This window comes from Sturnira hondurensis, unplaced genomic scaffold, assembly GCF_014824575.4.
Source record: "Sturnira hondurensis isolate 20B ecotype Veracruz unplaced genomic scaffold, ASM1482457v3 Scaffold0014384, whole genome shotgun sequence".
In the NCBI taxonomy this organism is placed as follows: domain Eukaryota; kingdom Metazoa; phylum Chordata; class Mammalia; order Chiroptera; family Phyllostomidae; genus Sturnira; species Sturnira hondurensis.
Genome location: NW_028087015.1, coordinates 8889391 through 8910279, shown reverse-complemented (window position 1 = coordinate 8910279; position 20889 = coordinate 8889391). Strand labels below are relative to the sequence as shown.

At 53.5% G+C, this 20889-nt stretch overlaps 1 protein-coding gene across 1 annotated transcript; it reads right to left on the bottom strand.

The window, feature by feature from the left end:
* Positions 1–2569: 2569 nt before the first annotated feature.
* SLC6A18 (solute carrier family 6 member 18) lies at positions 2570–20037 on the bottom strand. Its single transcript, XM_037062950.1, has 12 exons — positions 19806–20037; positions 16640–16780; positions 15967–16104; positions 15173–15354; positions 10133–10243; positions 9109–9221; positions 8175–8303; positions 6805–6961; positions 6204–6408; positions 5665–5824; positions 4155–4317; positions 2570–2833 (listed from the first exon to the last, which is right to left on the bottom strand). The coding sequence occupies exons 1-12, from the start codon at positions 19963–19965 to the stop codon at positions 2642–2644; spliced, it is 1851 nt and encodes a 616-aa protein (XP_036918845.1). The 5' UTR covers positions 19966–20037; the 3' UTR covers positions 2570–2641.
* Positions 20038–20889: the final 852 nt, after the last annotated feature.

Here is a 20889-nt window from a genome sequence, read left to right as displayed (position 1 = left end):
GGGGGTGGGGGTTGGCGCTCTGCCCTGTCCCCTGCAGGGGAGTGGTAAGCAATTTAGAAGCTTCCTTCCAGATGTTCCTGATGGGACCACAAAACGTGACAGGTGCTATGGAGTGTACCTTGGAGGGGGTTGAGTGCACACGCTGTTGGAGTTCATGGGCATTGCCTTATTTACTGTTGCTGCGGAGAGTGCTCGTGAGACAGGGCTCTCTGTTTTATGACAGGCCCAAGTCCAAGTACATCATAAATGTGCAGGAGAGATGAGCCCCATCCTGAGCATCTCCCTGCGGCGCCCTCGCTCTTGTAAATGGGAGAGAACTGGCCTGCCACCCAGGGGAGGTAGGACAGGACATGACCAGGAGGCCCCTGCAAGCGCTTGAGCTGACCAGAAATGACGCCCCCTGACCTTCATGGGCTCACGGTGCCCTGTGCGTTTCTGGCATTTCCATAGCAGACGGCCCAGGAAATCAGTCATTGCTCCCTATCTGTCTTCTAGAAGCTCCAGAATCCTATTCGCTAGGAAATGCATTGGGGAGCAGTTTTACTCAGGGCCACGTGCATCTTCATGCAAGTGTTAAACCCTTGAGAAACACATGTACTTTGGTTAGGCTTCACTCACTAAGAATTTCTGATTCATCTCTTTCAAAACCACTGTGCAGTCTGCCAAGAGCTCAGGGCAAAATGTGAAAATGATGTAAAAATTTTAAGTGAAAGGAAAAAATGTAGATATTTGGTCTTCCCTAGGTCTGAACTGCAGAAGCAGGAGCCCACTGGCCCCTGCATCCCACCACTGTGTGGAGCGAGTGCAGTCAGAATGCGGAAAGAGCAGCCGGGAATCCGGAGTGAAAGCAGAGGGTGCCTCCGGGCGCCGTGGAGTGCTGAGTGGTTATGCCCCCCAGTCCCAGGATGCTGCCCCCTCTCTTGCCCATGTATGTGCTCATACCTCACTGTAAGGGACTCTGTAGAGCAAAGGGATCCCAAACCTGGGTGACCTCAGAACCCCCAGGTGCTGTAAGAGGCAGAATAATGACCCCCAAAGTTATGCCCTAATCTCAAAACCTGCAAGTGAAATGAAGTAACTCATCAGCCAACTGAAAGGGAGATGCTTATAAATTACCTGGGAGGACCAGTGTGATCGCAGGGTCCCCGCAAGGCTGAGGAGACCGTATGTCAAGAGAGATGCCATGTGAGGCTCACTGGCCATCACTGACTTTGCAAGAGGAAGGGATCAATGGCAGCATGGGGGCAAAGGGCAGGACTCGCCCAACCATGGGGCCTAACACACACTTTGGGGTACCCTTGAATTCAGTCCATCTGAACACCCAGCTGCTCCTAGGCAGCAGTAAAGCATGCCCTGTTTGCCTGGGTCTGGGCGGGTGATGGGCACAGCAGACCTGGCATGGGTTGTGCATGACCTGTCATAACACTTGTTGTCTGGGGATTTTCAGCACCCTGGACAGCATTAGCCTGACTAGGGACTGTTTTAAAAGTTGCTTAGAAAGGCCTGTGCTGGGTCTTTACAGAGGCTGTTCCCAGCAACATGTAGCTGAAGACAGCGGTCTCAGGGTGGCTAGTCAGAAGCAGGCAGGTGTGTCAGGGCTCAGCACCTTAGACCTGTCCCCTGGCTCGGCGCTGGTGGAGGTGGGCAGAGGGAGGGTGGGTAAGTGGAGGAGTGAGCACTGGAGCAGCTGGGGAAGAGGCCCTGTTCCGAGGGCTCTAGAACCGGCAGGTCCTAGCTGTGGCCTGCATGAGGGCTGGGTGCATGGATGGCACCAAGGAGTGTCTGGGAGCAACTGGGAATGAGTGATGTCGCTCCTCTGAGACAGTAGGAACCTGAATGATAATCAGCCTTTCAGTACCTTCCTGACACACATTTAAGCCTTTGAGAAAGTTTTCAGTTTGCAGGCCGGCACTCCATCCACTGAGCCACACCAGCCAGGGCTCCTTTGAGAAAGGTCTAGAAGAGTGGAAGACTGTGTTTCTGGTACAACCTTGGGAGAAACCAGCCAGTGCCTAGCTCCCTGGCCAGGCTAACTGCTCTCTTGAGGAGGGTTCGTTTCTGTTTGGGGGTCCTGGGATGCCCATGGGTTTCCTGTAACAATCCCCACATGAAGCTGCCCACCTCGCCTGAGAAAAGCCTGTGCTTCTGCTGCCTACATGGTTCCCCTTCACCAATGTGGTCACGACAGACCCTCCTCGTGACCCAAGTGCTGTATAGGTGCAGGGGCTGCTGTGGGCCCAGGGCCTGTTTGCTTCTCATTGGAGATCAGCCCTAACGATTCCCACAACTTGTGTGCTGCGAGACCCCACTGCACAGGGTGTGGATGTGGCCTTCTTAGAGCCCCCTCTGCCAACCTGCTTGGCAGTGGGACCCCCCTACCCTTTGCCCATGGGTTTGCTAGGCGCAACCTATGGCCACCCAGACATGTGCCCCAGACTACAGGGCCCCCGCCAGATGCCGGGCCGTCTCCTGTTTGGAGAACAGCATGGACTGTGATGTTGAAGCTGGTCTGACCACTGAGCAGGGTCGGCAGGCGTGAGGGTGTCTGGAAGCAACAACCACGGGTCTTGGTTTGGGGGTAAATATAATGGGGTTGGGTGATCTGTGGGTGAGGGACATACAGGTTAGGCCATCCCCACCCTCAGCAGGCTGCGCTGTCCTGCAGCTTCGGGCGTGTGTCCTGCTGCATGCTCTCTTGCTTCTGTCTGCGCTGGGCAAACCACTGGGCCAGTGCGATTGCCGGGACCCACAGTGCGGGCAGCAAGGACAGAAGCACACAGACGGCCTGCACCCAGCCCGGGTAGGGCTTCTCCTGCCGCAAGGGGAACTGCTTCTGCGGAGACACAAGGCCACAGGGTGAGCATCTGGGGAAGGGAACAGCGTCACCCTGCTCTGCCACCCTGGTCAGGGCAAAACTGACCCTCCGCCAAGTGGCCATGGATTGTGTGGGCAGCTCCACCCCAAATCTTCCTGAAATGAAGCAACAGGTTGGTTCATTCCAGGTGGGTGAACGGAAAGGGCGCACAACCAGGGGCTGCACCCTCGGCAGGGAGGGCACAGGGGCTGAAGTTTCAGGACATGGGCTGAGCCTCTTCTGGGGACTGGACTCTGAGCCACAGGCCTGGAACTTAGGGACTGTGTGCTGGAAAGAGCCACCCTGACCACCCCGAGGGAACCTACAGGCTCGAGGTTGCCTCTGCCTGGCCCACTAGGCATCATCAGGCCTTGTGCCCTCCCCGTCTCCCCTCTCTTGGAGGGCAAGACAACACTGACTTCACGCCCTTCTTTTGAGGTTCACAAGGCACAACTGTGTGAATATAATAGTATAATATTCATGAAAATTTTTTGAGAAGCATTGCACCATTTCTCCCTTCTGCCCTTGGTGGCTTGGGCAGCTCCACTTTAGAAGAGGAATTTGGAAGAGAATTACTTCCATGCTCCCCACAGGGGGCACATCGAGGTTCAGAGCAGTTAAAGGGGGTGGCAGGTCAGCTACACCACATGGTTTGGCCCTCTGACAGGGCTTGGTGGCAGTTCAGTGACGTAAACCACATGCACCTTCTCCCATCTCAAACCTGGGGTGAGCAGCATGCAATGCCTGTCCCCACTGCACTTAGGAAGTGTGGCCTCCAGCCACACCTCTGTATTCAGGGCTACAGGAACCTGTGAGGTCACCAGAGTCTGGTAACTGCTCCAGTCCTTCTGCCACTGGATGAGGTTGTCCAGACTGCTGGAGTCACCTCCAATGTCCCAAAGGACTCTAGAGGTCCCGTGGCCTCAGGTCCCATAGAAAAGGCAGCCGAGCCCTGGCTGGTGTGGCTGAGTTAGTTGTGCACCCCCTTACAAACCATTCTCAGTCAGGGCACAGGCCTGGGTTGTGGGCCAGATCCCCAGATGGGGGCATACGAGAGGCAACTGATCGATGTTTCTCTCACACATCGAAAGTCTCTCCTCTTTCTCCCTCTCTCCCTTCTCTCCAAAAGATAAACAAAACATTTTTTTAAAAAAGAAAGAAAGAAAAGGTAGCCCACACTGCCACTGAAGGTGCAGATGTCCACCAGGAGGGTCATCTGGGCTCCAGATGGCACCAGGGCCAATTCAGGCCCAGTCTGAGGGACTTCAGGGCCCCGGGGATCCCCATCTGCAGGACCTACATATTGGGGGTCCCAGGCCCGATAGCTCATCGTTGTCGGGATCATGACGACCAAGTAAGCTGTGAGGATCATCAGCAGCAGGAGGGGACTCACGACCTTCCAGGTCGCCCGCCAGTAGAAGCCAGGCCGCCTCCCTGTCATCCATGCTATGTCGTCACAGAACCTGCCAGAGACAGCGGGTTTAGGCCTCTCACCCGGCCCCGTGCCGGCAAGCCCACACACTCGGCCAGCAGCTTCATCCAGAGGCACAACAATGTGACCTGTGGGGGCTGTTCCGCCACCTCCATCTGCCTTTTGCTCATGCGCCTTCCTGAGCAGCCACCAAATGGGCAGCCCTCTCAGATCCTGATGAGGACTCAATCTCCCGTCGCTACGTGGCAAAGGCCTGGGCAAGCAGGTTAGTCCGGATGAGGGAGAGGGATGGGCAGGGGGTGCCCCAGCATCCCCTGGCCCTTTCCAGACACCAAGGGGGAGCTCAGCCTGGCCCCCAGTCCAGCTCCTGGGGGAGGTGCCTCTGGACAGGAACCGCAGGGTTCATCCCTGGGAGGCTCAGCCACTGGGTGAGAAGCAGCAAAGCCTTTGCCGGCCCAGCTGTAGGACGGAAGCCTGACCTGGTGCCCTTTGTGCCCAGGATGGCGAAACTGCCTGTGAGCTGCCCTGCCCCGGAGATGGGGACAGAGTGACTCAGGCTGATCCACAGTTGCATCGAGAGCCAGTGGAGAGGCAGGAATTCCCTTGCAGCCCGTCCTCTGCTTGCTCCGTCCACCCCAGCGCCACTCCAGGTGCGTCCTGAGTGTCTTCCAAGAGCCCGTGGCTGGTTGGAATTCAGGGCTCGCTGTTTGTCCCACATCACCAAGTCAGCTGCCTCTCACTTCCATTTCTCCAGGTGAGCAGTGTAGCCTCAGAACAAGCATGCTGGCCCCTGTGCCCTCAGAGCAGGGGTGAAGGCCCTGGATTTGGTGACTCCCAGGACCTCTTGGAACCATGAACAGAGAGCACAACCTCGAGGACCACAGGGGCAAAACTGGGGCTAGGGGTGGCAGGTGAGTGCAGGTCTAAGTGTGGATGTGACAGGTACAAGTTACAGGTGTGAGTGAAGGCATGAGTGTGTAGTAGGCCCAAGACAGGTGGGGATGGGCAAGACAAGTGCCAAGCCTTCTCAGAGGCCTCCAGGATGGCATCTGGGCAGGGAGGGCCTTCTAGTGCCCTAGTGTCCACCTGCCCTTGAACTTGAGGAATCTGCCGTATGTGGCTAAAGACTGGTCATTTTGTTGCTTGCCTCCCCACAGGCTGGGAGGCCAGCACAGCCAGGTGGGCCAGTCCTGCAAGGGCTTCTGTAGACCACTGGGAGCCACCCCTGGGTATGTTTTGGGAGGGGCCTCAGATGATTCTGTCTCCTCCTCTTAGGTGCCCTGGAGACTGGCTGCCACAATGCCCAGACACTGGACACAGGGATGTGGGGAGCAGAGGGGCTTCAGCCCCAGCTGATGCCGAGGGAAGTAGAACTCACTTTTCCATCCCATAAACATAGATGACACCGACCACCTCCATGAGGGCGAACATGATTAGGTTCAGGGAAGCGGTGTAGTTGTCGAAAATCTCAAGCCAGTAGTTCCCAGACTGCAGCGTGAAGCAGGTGGACAAGAGGAAGCAGACCAGGCAGACGGCCCCTGCACACGGACATGCATCTGAGCATGTCACCTTGGCTGCGCCCTCCCAGCTCCTTGCACCTTCTCTCCCATCTGCCCTTCCCCGCCACCTCCCAAGCTGTGCCCAGAGGGTGAGAGGATGCTGGGATTGCACTCACTGAGCAATGCGGGAGGAGACCCCTGCTCCCTGCCCCACTCTGCTGACCCTCTGCCCTCCCATAATGACCCTTAGGGGCATCATGTCCAGGGCCACTGAGTCCAGTCCTGAGAGGCGATAAGGCTGGCCCAGCTCTCCATGGGGCGAATGACATGGCCGTCAAGTCCTCATGGAGGAGGGTGTCTAGACAGTGTGTGGGAGTAGAACAAGAGCTGTGAAGCCAGTGACAGTAACAACACTCACCTGTCATGGCCTCCTTGGGGACCCATCTTGGCAGGACCCCCATATCCAAGAGTGGCGTGATGATACCCTCCATGTTCCCAAACATGGATGACAGCCCCAGGGTGAACAGCGTGACGAAGAAGAGCACAGCCCACACGGGCGCCCCTGGCATGTGCAGGATGGCTTCCGTGAAGACAATGAAGGCCAGGCCTGTGCCTGAGGCGCTCTGCAACACAAACGGGGCCCTCGCTGGGATGCGTGCACCACCTATCCTACACCGTGAGGCATGGGGGCGCCAATGCTCCTGCCAGGGTCAGGGCCAAGGGGGTGGTCCTGCTCTGTGTGGGCTGCACTGGCACAATGCAGGTGCTCCTGAGTGACAGGAGCTTTTTCCCCATTCATGGCCTGCAGCCAACATGTGACATGGGACCCCTGGAGCTTGGACTCAGGCTCCCATCAGATCACTGCCCTGAGGACCTGCCTGCTGCCTGCCCAGCCCAGCCCACTGCCCTGGTCCCTGATGGTCAGCTGGCCCTGCATACAGCTGCTCAACTTCCCCCCATAGCCATCAATGCCCACTCCCCTGGCTAGCTGTCGGCAGCAAGGCCAGGCCCCTCAGTACCTTATCCAGAAAGTCTTGCAGACAGCAGGACTCCAGGTGCAGCCTGACCACTGTCTCGGTCTGGGTGGCATTCAGGTGTGTGAGGGTGGCAGCATAGTTGTCCCTGGAGATGCTCTGGTCAGGGAAGTCAAACTCATTGGTGAGGGTGAGAATGTTCCTGTAGGGACAGAGAGGCTGAGTGAGCACTCAATGAGGTCACCTGGCACCCACAAGTGAACACGGCTAGAAATGTCCAGAAAGGACCCTGACAATCCTGTGAAGGTCAGCCCCTCCGGGTGTGGCAGGGTCTCAAAGATACATGTGGCGGGAGTGCTTATTTCTTCACCTACACCGTGGGGAGGAAGGCTGTTCTCAGCCTCTGAGGGGCCTCAGACCTGGAGAGGGCGCTCCCCCACAGGGTTCAACTGGGCCTGACCTGTGGGTCCCCAGGGGTGCAACGCTCCCCGTGGGCTCCATGAAGGGTGGGCCCAAGTTCTCTGCCCCTCCAGCCTCACAGAGAGCTTTACTCCATCGTCTCCAGGACTCCTAGCTCTAAATAATATCGCAAGTGTTCCTGTAACCTCAAAATCAACACCCAGGGGCCCTCTGCAAGCTTGCTGAGGTCAGCCAGGCCACGCGTTGCCTTTCTGTTTCATCTCCACTGTGGACAGTTGGGGCCCATGGTTTTCACATATTTTGTGTTTTTTGGTGGTGATTTTGCTGTTTACAATGTCCCCCAAGTGTGGTACAGATGTGCTGTCCCTAAATGCAGCGAGATCAAGGCACACCACCCAGGAAAATTGTTGGGGTGATTTCTAGTGCAGCTAATGGGTCAGCGACTTGTGTTTACCAGGTGTCTTGGTGGCAGCAGCTAGAATAACTAAGTGGCAGCTATGCTGCTCACCCCATGACCCCCCCAGAGCATCCCACCCCATCCTGGGAGCGCCGATGTCCCCTTCTTCCCTCTGCAGGCCCAGCCTAGTGCGTTAGAACGGGAGTCACAGCGGCACCATGGACGTGGCTGGAACACCTTCCAGGGACTCGCAGGGGGTTCCTTCATGCATCTCCCAGCTGTGTGCCCGAGGCCTTCCCGGGCTTGTGGTGTATCACTCCCACCTCTGCCTCTGTCATCAAGTGGCCTCTGCCTATGTGTCCATGTGTCCCTTTCTGTCTCATATAAGGACACTCTCATGGTTGGGGGCACCCTTTCCAGTATGATCTCATCTTAACCAACAAAATCTGTAAAGACCCAGTGAGGCCACATTCTAGGTTCCAGGTAGACACACCCTTTGGGGGACACTCTGTCCTCCTCCCCTATGGAAATGAAAAGTCATAGACTGGGACCCCCATTGCAGCAGGCCCCAGCTGCTGGCCCAGGACACTGTGCATACCTGTCCAAGCAGCGCCCGTAGTCATTGGCCGCCTTGAACCCCAGGACAGAGAAGACCACAATGGAGGCGTAGAGGGAGGTCATGCTGTTGACCAGGGCGATGATCACTGCATCCTTCTCACAGTCATTCCTGAGCAGACATAGTGAGTGCTGTGGTTAGGGCCCCTCAGAGAGGAAACTTGGAGGGGGCAGCTGCTGCCTCAGCAGCACCCCAACCCTGATGCTCCCCACGCTGCACCTGGGGCCTCTTGTGTGTGACCCAGAAACACTGCGCTGTTCCTGGTGGTCTCAGGACAGCTTTGGCCTCCTCCCTGCCCACCCCACTCCTCCCCAGCCCCTCCCGCCAATCCCAGCTCCAGGCTGCAGAAGTGAGCTAAGCACACACAAGCTACTGAGGGTGAGAGTTGAGATAGTAACTTGTGGACACAGCCCACAGCCCAGCTGGCACTTTGTCCCCCACCTCCTGTCCCTGCACTCTCTGAGGGATAAAAGTACGGACACCACACAGCATTGGGTTTACTGGTGTCACGGGGCCTCTCACTGCATAGTTTCCAATGCCGCAGTCACTGTGGGGGTAACAGGTCTCATGAATGGTGGCTATGGCTCCCTGCGGAGCGGGGCCTGAGTCTGTGTTAGTCACTGCAGTGGCAGTTCTGCTCTCCAACCTCATGCACCATGCACATGGTCCATGCTGGGCGGTGTCCACCCCATGTGGTCTTGTTCCTGGGTTTGGTTACTTGGGCTCGCTTCCAGCCGTGGCTCCGGAATGTGCTACCATGCAGGACCTGACCTCCAGCCCTCAGGGGATGACTCAGTAATGGCTGGAATCTCCAGAATCTGATCTCATCTCAAGTTCACATTAGGTCACCTTCTGTCCCAGGCAGGAAGTCCCATAAAGACATGCTGAGTGAGCATCAGGACAGGTTCGGCCCTACCTGGATGGGTTGTAACTTGCAAAAGCAATGTGTCCTCCAGAGGCCAAAGACAGAGAGAAGAATATCTGGGTGGCTGCATCCAGCCACACCCGGGGGCTCTGGAGAGTCTGGATCTGGGGAGACATAGGAGCACCTGCTGCCACAGACACACCACACGGGCCCAGCGCCTACTGCCCCAGAATGCTGCCAGGGCTTCCTCTGGGGCAGTTCACGAGTGGTGTCATCTCTCAGGCCCCAAGGACAGCCGAGGGAACATGCCTGGAGGGCCGTTAATACAGCAACCTCGGCCTCCCATCCTGTGATGTGTCAAGTCAAAGCTCCCATCCACGTGGGACATGTGGGTGCTGAGAACTTGACTGTAAGCCTCTCGGGACTGGGAAATGGATCTGAGCAACTGGAACCTTGCTGTGTTTATCCGTTCCTCTCAGACCTGGGGAGTTTGGGTGGCTTATAGTTGCCCAGGGTAGGGTTCACCTGCACACGATGCTTGGTGTTTCTGCTGCCGGCGGACCCTGAGCAAACCTCCTTCCACACACAGGTGTCCCCTCCCCTTCCCCTGAGGCAGAGCACTGCCTGGGGAGCCTGGGACATGCCATGAAGCCCCAGGACATTCCAGGGGCTGCTGGGATCCTGAGAGCATGGAGTGGTCTCTAAGGGTCGTGGCCTCTGGCAGGCAGACCCCTAGGTCCTGTGGCTCCTCACCTTGTGGGGCCACGCAGCTGGACAAGGCTCTCAGAGGTGTGGGGTCCAGGGCACTGGGGATGGGAGATCAGGTCCCCAAACAGCCTCTCCCCTGAACTGTAGTCCCCGATGTCCCACTAGAACCAAAGTCTGAATGTCCCAAACCGTGTCCCCCTCTTGTTCCTTTTGTTCTGACCCTGACCTCCCTGAGGCCCATACTCCCCTTCTCCTCATCCTTATCCCACACGGCGAGGGAGTGGGATAGCTGGGCTGGGCTGGGCTGGGCTATGGCCCCGACTTGAATGTTTTCTGGTGCCTAAACTTCCATTTTAGACCCACTTACATTGGGAGTGAACAGGAAGGTTAACCCTTCGGTCGCCCCAGGCAGGGTGAGTCCTCTAACAAGGAAGATTGTCAGGACCAGGTACGGGAACAAGGCTATGAAATAAATTGCCTTGAAAAAAAAAAAAAAGACCAGATTGTGAGGTTTTTGGGTGGTATCTTCCCCACATAAAAATCTTCAGAGAGGCAGGTATGCTGGACACGCCTCAGTGGCCAGTGTCACATCATTCATCTGGAATTCTGTTCGAGTCAGGGTGGAGGGCATGGTAAAGGTAGCGGGGGTGGGCTCTGGTCAAGCTTGGAGGGTTTGGAGCTCACTCTGGTGGTCACACATGGATTCACATATGCGTTTGTGCCCATGGGTCATCTGAGTTGGGCACTGACTTCTCAGGCAGTGCCTCCCCCTTGGTTGCACTCCAGGCATTTGGCTCTCGCTTCTCCAACACCCTCTTCCCACCCCAATCGCCTCGCCTCTTTCAGGGGTCTTAGGGCCCTGTAACCGCCCACAACCTCTCCCACATCCTACGTGGCACCCGTTCTCAGTCATGTGTGGGCAGGAATCTGCACCACAGCATCTATGCAAAGTAAACCTAAAATGGATGCTCTTGTCCTGACCAATGTGGCTAAGTGGGTTGAGCATCATCCTGGAGACTGAAAGGTCACTGGTTCAATTCCCAGTCAGGGCACATGCCTCAGTTTTGGGCCAGGTCACCCGTTGGGGCATGTGAGAGGCAACTGATCAATGTTTCTCTCACATATTGATGTATCTTTCTCTTTCTCCCTCCATTCCCCTTTCTGTAAAAATAAATAAATAAAATCTTTGAAAAAATAAATAGACTCCCAGTCAGGATGGTGGCATGGACATACAAGGCTTGCCTCTTTGCACAGCCACATCAAAATTAGAATAAACTATAGAACAACCACCCTCAGAACCATATGAAATCAAGTTAAATGGAACTCTCATGACTATGGGATTATAGAAACCATCTCCATCCAGACCAGTAGGAGGGGCAGAGACGTGGAATGGGCTGGTCCCACATCCACATGTGGTGGATAAAAATTCAGGAGAGATATCTCAGGAGTGAGGAGTCCCAGCCCCACACCACAATAAGCCCAGGGTTCCAGTGCCAGGAAGATAAGTGTTCGTAACTTCTAGTTGCAAAAACCAGCAGGGATTGAGTCAGTGGAAGAAACTTCTGGAGTCCCCAGCAGTTCCCCTTAAATAACCCACACACAGACTTACTCAAACTCATTCCCTCAGAGCTCCAGCACTGGGGTAGCAGCTTGAAAGGCACCAGTACCATATAGGGAAGAACTGAAGTGTCTGGTATCCAGGCAGGAGCCAGGAAACAGCTTTTTTCCAGACTAAAAGGTGGGCAGAGGCCACTGTCCTTTTTCTGAACCCTCTGCTCACAGAGCCACAGAGCCGGCAGGCAGGTGCCATATCTGAGACTCCATCAACCTGGCTAACACAATTTGCCAAACCTGGAGATCCCCTGACACTCTATCCCAATTTATGGGCCCATCTGAGCTGTTAACATTGACTTTTGCATAAAGTCATTGAATGACTGGTCTTGGCTCATGCTTCACAACTTCCTAAATCCTCTGAAACAAGCAACATCTGGTCTCGGTGAGCGCCCCCCAGCCCTCATACCCCTTGCTTAGTGGCTCCAGCCTAGATTCATAGCTTGGCTTCATCTGGGAATCTCCAAGCCCAGCATAAGTAGTAGCCATCTCAAATTGCATTATAGGCCATGCAGGGTGGCCCCAGGCAGAACACAGGTTGGTGCTGAACTTGGCCTGCACCACTTGGGAAATCCCAGGGCTAGCACACCCAGTGGACAACTACAAACCACATCAGAGCACCGCCATCCTGCCCCCACACAGCTGATCCTCCACAAACGGTGGATGTTGGTGATCAGTGGTTACAGCCAGTCCTTGCAACTGATAGCCTGGATAAATCCCTCCCATTGACCTGCCAACAGCAATCAAGGCTCAACTCCAATAGAAGGCTATATAGTCAGCCCACACAAAAGGTGCACCTCATGCACCCAACTTAGGTAAAAAGGGAGGCTGTGCCACTAGACCCTACAGGACACCTACTACATTAGACCACACTACCAAGGCAGGGAGTCAAAGCAGCTGTACCTAACAAATAGAAACAAACACAGGGAGGCTGTCAAAATGGGGAGACAAAGAATCATGGCCCAAATGAAAGAACAAATCAAAACTCCAGAAAAAGAACTAAACAAAATGGAGATAAGCAATCTATCAGATGCAGAGTTCAAAACACTGGTTACATGGATGCTGAAGAAAATTAGTGAGGACCTCAACACCATGAAAAAGATCCAGTTACAAATGAATGAGACACTAATTGAAATAAAGAACATTTACAGGGAAATAATAGTAGAGTGGGTGAAGCTTAGAATCAAATCAATGAACTGGAACATAAGAAAGCAAAAAAAAAAAAAACCCAACCATGCAGATCAACAAGAAGAAAAAAGGATAAAAAAAATTAGAATAGTGTAAGCAGCCTCTGGGACAACTCCAAACATTCCAACATTCAGATCATAGGGGTGCCAGAAGGAGAAGAGAAAGATCAAGAAGCTGGAAATCTATTTGAAAAAAATAACGAAAGAAATCTCTCTAATTTGGGGACAGAAATAGACCTGTAAGTCCAGGAAGCACAGAGAATCCCAAACAAGACAGATGCAAAGAAGCCCACTCCAAGACACAACATTATTAAAATGTCAAAGGTTAAAGCTAAAGAGAGAATCTTAAAAGCAGCAAGAGAAAAGAAGTTAGTTACCTACGGGGGAGTTCCCATAAGATTGTCAGCTGATTTCTCAAAAGAAACTTTTCAGGCTAGAAGAGACTGGCAAGAAATATTCAAAGTCATGAAAAGCAGGGACCTATAGCCAAGATTGCTCTACTCAGCAAAGCTATCATTTAGAATCAAAGGACAGATAAAGAGCTTCCCAGACAAGAAAAAACTAAAGGAGTTCATCATCACCAAAACATTATTATATGAAATGTAAAACAGACTTATTTAAGAAAAGGAAGGAGCCCTGACTGATGTGGCCCAGTGAATTGAGTGCCAGCCTGCAGACAGGAAGGGTGCTGGTTCAATTCCCAGTCAGGGCACATACTGGGTTGCAGGCCAGGTCCCTAACTGGGGACATGCAAGAAGCAACCAATCGATATTTCTCACATTGACGCTTCTCTCTCTCTTTCTCCTTCCTTTCCCCTCTCTCTAAAATAAATAAAAAGATTAAGACTATGAACAATAAAATGGCAATAAATACATATCTATCAACAAATAATTCTTAAAAAAACAAACTAGAAAAAAGAAGCAAACAAGAAGAAAAGAAACAGAATCATGGATACAGAGAACGTTTTGATGGTTGCCAGATGGAAGGGGATTGTGGGGGAATGGATGAAGAGGTGAGTGGATTAAGAAGTACAAATAGGTAGTTACAGAGTAGCCATGGGGATGTCAAGTACAGTACAGGAAATGGAGTAGCCAAAGAACTTGTATGCATGACCCATGGTCATGAACAATGGTGTTAGGAGTACCTGAGGGAGTGAGGGATGCTGGGTGGAAGGCGGCAAAAATTAAGACGACTGTAAGAGCAATATCAATAAAATATAATTTAAAAAAATAATAAATCAATTAAATGGACAGTCTTTTCTCATTGTCCCCAAACACGGACTGACTTTGGGGGTCACAAGGATGCATATTTAGGGACTTTCATAACAGGGTTGTCTGGAAACTCTGGCTGGATCACTTGACCTCATGGCTGCCCTGATGTCCCCCAGTAGTTCCAGCCCTCTCAAGTGTGAAGATCCTCATGTGAGAGTAACTAACATCCACACACCCACTGAGGAACACCCAGGTGCACACGCACACTTTGGTCTGTGCAAGAGCCACACAACCACAACTGGGAGCCAGGGTCTATGGGTGTCTGAAACTGCACGTGGTGATTTAAAAAGATGAATATGTATGATGCTGGACTTTCTGCACAGAGAGGAGGTGGGGGGAAGCTACCGAGCTGGGTGCCCTTCAGAAGCCATGCTTGTGAGCTAGAGGGGCAGGCTCCCCAGACCTTTCCGCGTGGAAACTGTAAGTATACTTTTTCTCATTATGTAAATCTCCTTAAGAAATGATCAGTTGTTTAAAACAAAAATGCTAACAATGTACTTGGTGTTTACAACATATTATAAGTAAAATGCATAGGGTGGGGCAAAAGTTGGTTTCCAGTTGCGAGTACCTGAAACACAGATTTTATTCTCGTATTATCATTTATTAGTTACTATATTACTTTCCATACGAACAACTATAAACCTACTTTTGCCCCGCTCTGTATGACCGCAGCACACAAGCCAGGAGGACGGATGGGAGATGTGCTGCTGGGAGGCCCCCCGCCACATACACACTGCTCCGGGTAGACGATGGTGAGCTACAAGCCCTAATTCAACCCTGAGATAAAACAACGCGTTATAGCTAATTACCCAAACAAGGACATAAAGTGGGATCATAAAAATTCTCAGAAAAGAGGGAGACAGGAACAAAGAACAGATCTGACAAGTAGAAAATAAACATGAGTGAGAGACTTCTATCAACAAGATCAATAATTGCATTAAATGTAAATGGCCTGAGCACCCTACGTAAAAGGTAGGGATTGTCAAATTGGATTTTAAAAAGCAAGACCCAACGCATGCTGTCGACAAGAAACACGCTTTAAACAGAGGGCTCAGTAGGTTAAAAGAAGGAGAATGGAAAAAGCATGGTTGAGACACCTGGATGACTATGATAATATCTTAATCTACTTCAGAGCAAAGACTATGACTTGAAGAAGGATGGTCACTCAATAATGACAAAAGTGTCAACTCTCCAAGGAGATATGACAGTCCTGACACCCATGCCCCTCCTAGCAGAGTGTCTACATCAGCTTCAAACACTGCTGGCGACGTGTGGCAAGGCAGGGGTGGGGGGTCCTCTGAGGCTGGAGGGAGTGGGGTCTGCCCCACGAGCTCTCACCTTCCCCGTGGATTCGATGCCTCTGATGACACACAGGTATACGACTGCCCAGCAGGCAGCCAAGCAGACCAGCAGCCACCACTGGACAGAACCACTGTAGTTGATGTCGGCCGTGATGTTCAGCGTCCGCCGATACCAGAAGTAGCTCACAGGGCTGCTGCCCTCGCACTCCTTCACGAACCCTGAAACCAGGAGGTCACAGGCTGGCCGAGGAGCTCGGGTGGGAGTCAGACTTTGCAAACCTTTGCCCAGGAGTGACTCTACACATAACCCATCCTGGGGCTGCGCTGGAGAGCTGGGCACACTGGGCAGGAACAGGGCCCTCCACCGTCCAGGGCCCTCCACTGTCCAGGAGGTCCAGGGTGGTCAGTAAGGCCAATGTGAGGAACCTCCAGGCCCAGAATCACTATCAGGTGCCCAGGGCTGGCCTCATTCAGAATGAGTGAAACACAAGTTTATACCAGCCAGAGGTGGGGAGGGACAGAGGTTGAACACAGCTTCATGAGGAAACTGCTGAAAACGATGCTGTTTTCCTTGTCGCCAAGACCTAGCCAGACCCAGGGCTAGGCTGAGGTCTGGACCTAAAGAACCTAATTCAGCCAAAGCAGCAACCCCCTCTCATTGCCAAGCACTGGCATGGCTTTGAGGAGCTGCACTGTGTCTGTGGGCCCCTTGGTCCAGCAGTGAACAGACACCAGGCAAAGAGAATCAGATTTCAAGCATGCTATTTGAGGGCAACAGTGTGGGGCTCGGGGCTCAGGCAGAGTGCAACCTTCCCTGGTCCTTAGCATTACCTGTCTGGTTGACGTCCAGCGGGCAGGAGCCCCAGGGCAGTGGTTGTTGGAAGGAGTTGAAGAGGTACCACAGCACCCAGGACAGGACGGTGTTGTAGTAGAGGCTGATCAGGAAGGACAAGGTGAGGCTGCCCAGGCCTGTGGATGCAGCAGTAGTCACCATCTCTCCTGTCACACACTACCCAGACTCAGCCTCCTCCATTTTCGCCGCCCTTCTGCGGGCTGCATCTGGCCACATCTCCTCACTGGTCACCTGTCGTCTTATGGCCCCCTGTTCAGCCTGCCTGCCCCCATGCCTGTGAGCTCTCAGGACATGCTGCCTCAGCGTGTGCACAGGCCCATAGGACTCAGGACATGGGACAGCCTGCTGCTGCTGCTGCTCCAAGGCGTTCACCCATTACCTCCTCCTCTTGCACCCCGAGGTCACCCCACACAACATCCCACACCCAAGTCCTTCCTCAGGGGAACGAATGAGGCCTCCTAAGGATGTGACTGCCTCCCACAGGGACACTGCTGCCTGGGTCTTCCTGTACATTTATACCAAAATCTCTCCTTTGTCTGCGAGTTCCAAACCACAAATGTGTGATGAGCAAACCCACCATGCCCATGGAACTGCGCCCTGCCTCCCACCCTCCCCAGGAACTATGGGCGGGGGTCCAGAAGGACAGCGTACCGACTCCACCTAGGTAGGGGGAGATGGTCGTCCACACCCCAACGCTGCCTTGGCGCAGACGCTGGCCGATGGCAAGCTCCATGTGGAAGAGCGGGATTCCTTCAAAGGCCAGGGCGATGAAGTAGGGAATGAGGAAGGCCCCTACAAAGACATGATGGTCAGCAGAGGAAGCCCCATGGGCAGGTGAAGCACCATGGCCTCCATGAGAGGGGATGGACTACACCCAGGACCTGGTTTAAATCATGGCCACATCCGACTCAGTGCTTTGGAGGTAGTTTTAACCAACACACGGGCCACTCTGTTCCTACTGAGACCCCATGGCCCTTGACTACCAGCTTTCTCAGCACACAGAGCTGTCTCATTCACACAATTCTATGGAGGCCAATGCTTCAGATCGTCTGTCAGCCGCGCCCTGAGTTGAACTGGGACCCGTCTCTGTCCCTCGCTCACCGTGCAGTGGAAGGGGCGGAACAAAAAGTTGTTTGGTCCCGGTGTGCACAGGGCCCTGACCTCTCCCAGAGTCCACAAACCTGGGTACCAAGCATGATCTGGACTTGCAGCCCCCACCTGCAAAGCCTACGGGTGAGGCCATTTGTGTCTCCAGACCCTGTGGCTCCTCCCCAGGCTACTGGGAGGAGAACAGGGTCCCCAGCAGCTGCGTGGTAACCTTCCCCACAGAGCATGAGATGGTGTTTACGTGATGGGATCACCATCAGTCTCTACAGGCTCTGCTCAATTTTATGACAATGTTGCCTAAGTCTTATATTTAAAGAAAAAGCTTACAAAGCTGAATAATCACTAATGGGAGAGAAAATAATAGTCACCCTCAGTGGGCAAATTAAAAATGTGACACTTTATCTGCTTATCACACCTCAATTTCAAAATAATCAGTAGTGGTACAAGAGAGACAAAAGGGCCTTCACACACATGGGGGGACATTTTTTAGGAGAAGCATGAGTTAAAGAAACTTAAATATTTCATGACATTTTCACCAAGTGCCTTTACATTTGCAACTAGATCCTAAACAAGTATTTCAAAAATGGGGACAAAGGCCCATGGGCTCAGGTGGCCGGGGACAGCTCTCAGCCCTTGTGGAGCCTGGGGTCCAAGCCTCACCCACCCCAGGCCCCAGGTGGCCGGGGAGGGTGCCTCAGCTCACAGCCTGTGGTGACAAGGACTCAGGAAGTTTGACTCCCGGACTGGCCAGGCCTGTAGCAGCACCGACCATGGCGACCAGTTGTGGGTGGTGAAACTTTTACAGACACTAGTAACCACCAGCATGTCCAGCTTTGCGTCAAGCCTGCTCCCCGCTGCCCTCTTTCCTGATGCAAATGGCAGCCGAGAGGCCGTGGGAGCAACTGCTGCCTGCAGCCTCTGTGTCGGAGAGTTGTGAGCTCATTATCAGGACACCCAAGGCCCAAGGTGCTGTCTTGCTCCAAACCCCCACGAATGTTCTACACCTCTGTGGGCAGACGTGACAAGTCAGTTTCCTCCTTCTCTCTCTCTGCCTTTTCAAAACTCTCTGCACGCCATGAATTCTCTTATAATCAGGAAAAAAAATGGCGTTTAAAGAGGCGTTGTCCTTATAACCAGGAGAACTGTGAGAAACAGTGCCTTTGTCCGCTCTGCTCTGCAGAGCTGGGGCCATGGAGCTCCTGAGAGCCCTTTCTCCCTGTCTCCCTGACAGGACTCGGCCCTGTCCTGTTTACCTATCGCCATCAAGGCAGCTGCCCATCTGCCTTGAAAAGGGAAAAGGTGACTCTTGTCCAGAAAAATGAAGCATGAGAGCTCACCCACCTGCAGACTTCCTTTCATCCCTCATTTCCTAGGCAGGAGAGGCCAGAGTAATTGCCCCCAAAACGCTCCGCACATTTCCAGCCAGAGATCCCATGGAGCCAGGTGATCACCGTGAGGGACTCTCTGGTAGACCCCAAGTCTCACAGGAGCAGAGGGTGCCTTGAAGTCAAGTTGACCAGGCACTGAGGCAGGACAGCCCCTCAAGGGTGGGACCCCAGGGAAGAGCCAGCCCAGCATGGGGAGTCCCCCGCCTGTCGTGTCAGGAGACAAAATCTGACAACGATCCGTAACAGCTGTCAAGGGAGGTTTGTGCCTTTGTGTGCCCTCAGTCAGTCCCCAGCACTGAGAGTGGAAAGGAACATGCATGTTCGCACTGCACCAAGTGAGACAAGTGCATGGAGTAAGAAGCAGGTTCACTGCTTTAGTTCATGTCCTTCTGACCATCAATAAAATGACTCAGCCTCGCCCATGTGACTCAGTTGGTTGGCGTGTCCTCCCGTGAACTGAAAGATCTTAGGTTTAATTCCTAGTCAGGGCACATATGTAGGTTACCGGTTCATTCCCCGGTTGGGGTGCTTGTGAGAGGTAACCAACCGATGTTTCTCCCTCACATCGATGTTTCTCTGCCTCTCTAAGTCGCTCCCTTCCCCTCTCCCTAAAATCAATAAGCATGTCCTCAGGCGAGGACTAAAAATAGAACAGAATAAAATAAAGTAAAGTAAAATAAAATAAAATAAAATAAAATAAGCTCTGACTGGTATAGCTCAATGGATTGAGTGTGGGCCTGTGAACCAAAGGAGATCGGTTCGATTCCCAGTCAGGGCACATGCCTGGGTTGCAGGCCAGTTCCCAGCAGGGGACGCATGAGAGGCAACCGTACATTGATGTTTCTCTCCCTCTCTCCTTCCCTTCCCCTCTAAAGGTAAATTAATTAATAAAATAAAATCTTTTAAAATAAATAAAATAAAATAAAATAAACTCTAATATGGCTACATTCCCCAATAGGGCCCGTGGCCCCCTGTGGAGACCTGCTTGCTGTCTTAGGGATGCTCGAAGCCAGAGCTCTCGAAGGGAGCAAGGAGCCTGCAGTGCAGACTCCGACAGTAAGGCTGGGGGAATCCCTAGACATGGGCAGCCCCACAGCGAGGCTTAGCAGAAACAGTATTTAGATGGTTTGCCTGGGTCCCAAGAGCTATGCTGTCCTCAGACGGGACTCCCAAGGGACACATCTCTCCCTGGGTCATGGCCCATCACTGATTCCCAGGAGGAACACCTCCCACCCAGGGGCAGGAGGCAGTGACAAAGCAGTCTGAGACGCCACCGCTCTCCTATTCTTCTGGTCCAGGATGCGGCCTGGGCACAGGCTTACCTCCACCGTGGCTCTGGCACAGGTACGGGAACCTCCAGATGTTGCCCAGGCCCACGGCAAGCCCCACGCAGCTCAGGACATACTGGAGCTTGTTGTCCCATTTGGGCCTCTCATCCCCGCTGCTGTCCCCCAGTGGGTCTGGTCCCGGGGTGCACGCCATGCCTCGTCTCCCTCACCCTGGTGCCTCAACTGTCGAACTGCTGCTGGGGCTTGCAGCCAGGTGCAGTCTCCCTTTCAGGTATTTTTTGTTGTTGTTGTTATTTAAAGGAAAGCTGTGGAGCCAGTTAATTGGTAACTCAGGCCAGGCCCTGGCTCTGGCATGCATTCCCTCCTCGGCGCCCCCGCTCCGGCACCAGCCCGCCTTGTATGACCAGTGCTGACAGCCTGCAGGTGCCCCACCAATGAATCATTCTCAACAGGGGCCTCGAGTTCCCAGTGGGGACACTCAGGGGGCCCAAGACTGATGATTAGATTATCTCGATTGTGGGACAATAGTCTAAGAAATACTACGGAGAGCCCGTGCGCCCAGTTCCCCCAGTGGCAACATCTTGCAAGTAATCGGTCAACATCACAACCGGATGTTGATGTTTTTCTGTCAATTCAGGACCCGTCCATCACCAGAGGGTCCTTCCTGAATCCCCTTTGCTGGCCACACTTATCTTCCTTCCACTTCCGCCCCCTTCCTAACCCCTGGCAACCTCTAACTACAGTGGTTAGTTCAAGAACATTATGGAAATGGAATCACACAGTGGTGAACTTTGAGGTTGTATGGGAGTGGGGTAGGAGGGGTTTCCTCCACTCGATGCTGCAGCTTCCCCCACACCCTCAGCACCCACGGCTGCTCTTAGGCAGCAGGCAAGACAGGGGACCCCCACTGTACATGGTGGGGGCCTGAGAAGTTGGGGGACAAGTCACTCCACCCCTTGAGGGAGAGGCGATGTGCTCACATGGGGTAGTTCAGCCCAGGCGCTCTCACTGGGGGCTCCTGGACAGGGTGACCCCCACACTGCAGATTCTCCCACTGGGACAGGCCAGGGCCCCAGGTTCACAATCCTCACTTGCCCAGGATGTAGTGTGGCTCAAA

Bases quoted from the DNA above. Each gene is read 5' to 3' on its own strand.
- SLC6A18 (XM_037062950.1), bottom strand. From the start codon at position 19,965: ATGGCGTGCACCCCGGGACCAGACCCACTGGGGGACAGCAGCGGGGAT. The intron at 6,962-8,174 runs GTATGCACAGTG...CTGTCCCTACAG, and splicing joins TACGGGCGCTGCTTGGACAG to GAACATTCTCACCCTCACCA. The intron at 2,834-4,154 runs GTAGGTCCTGCA...GTGTCTCCGCAG, and splicing joins GGGCCTGGGACCCCCAATAT to AAGCAGTTCCCCTTGCGGCA.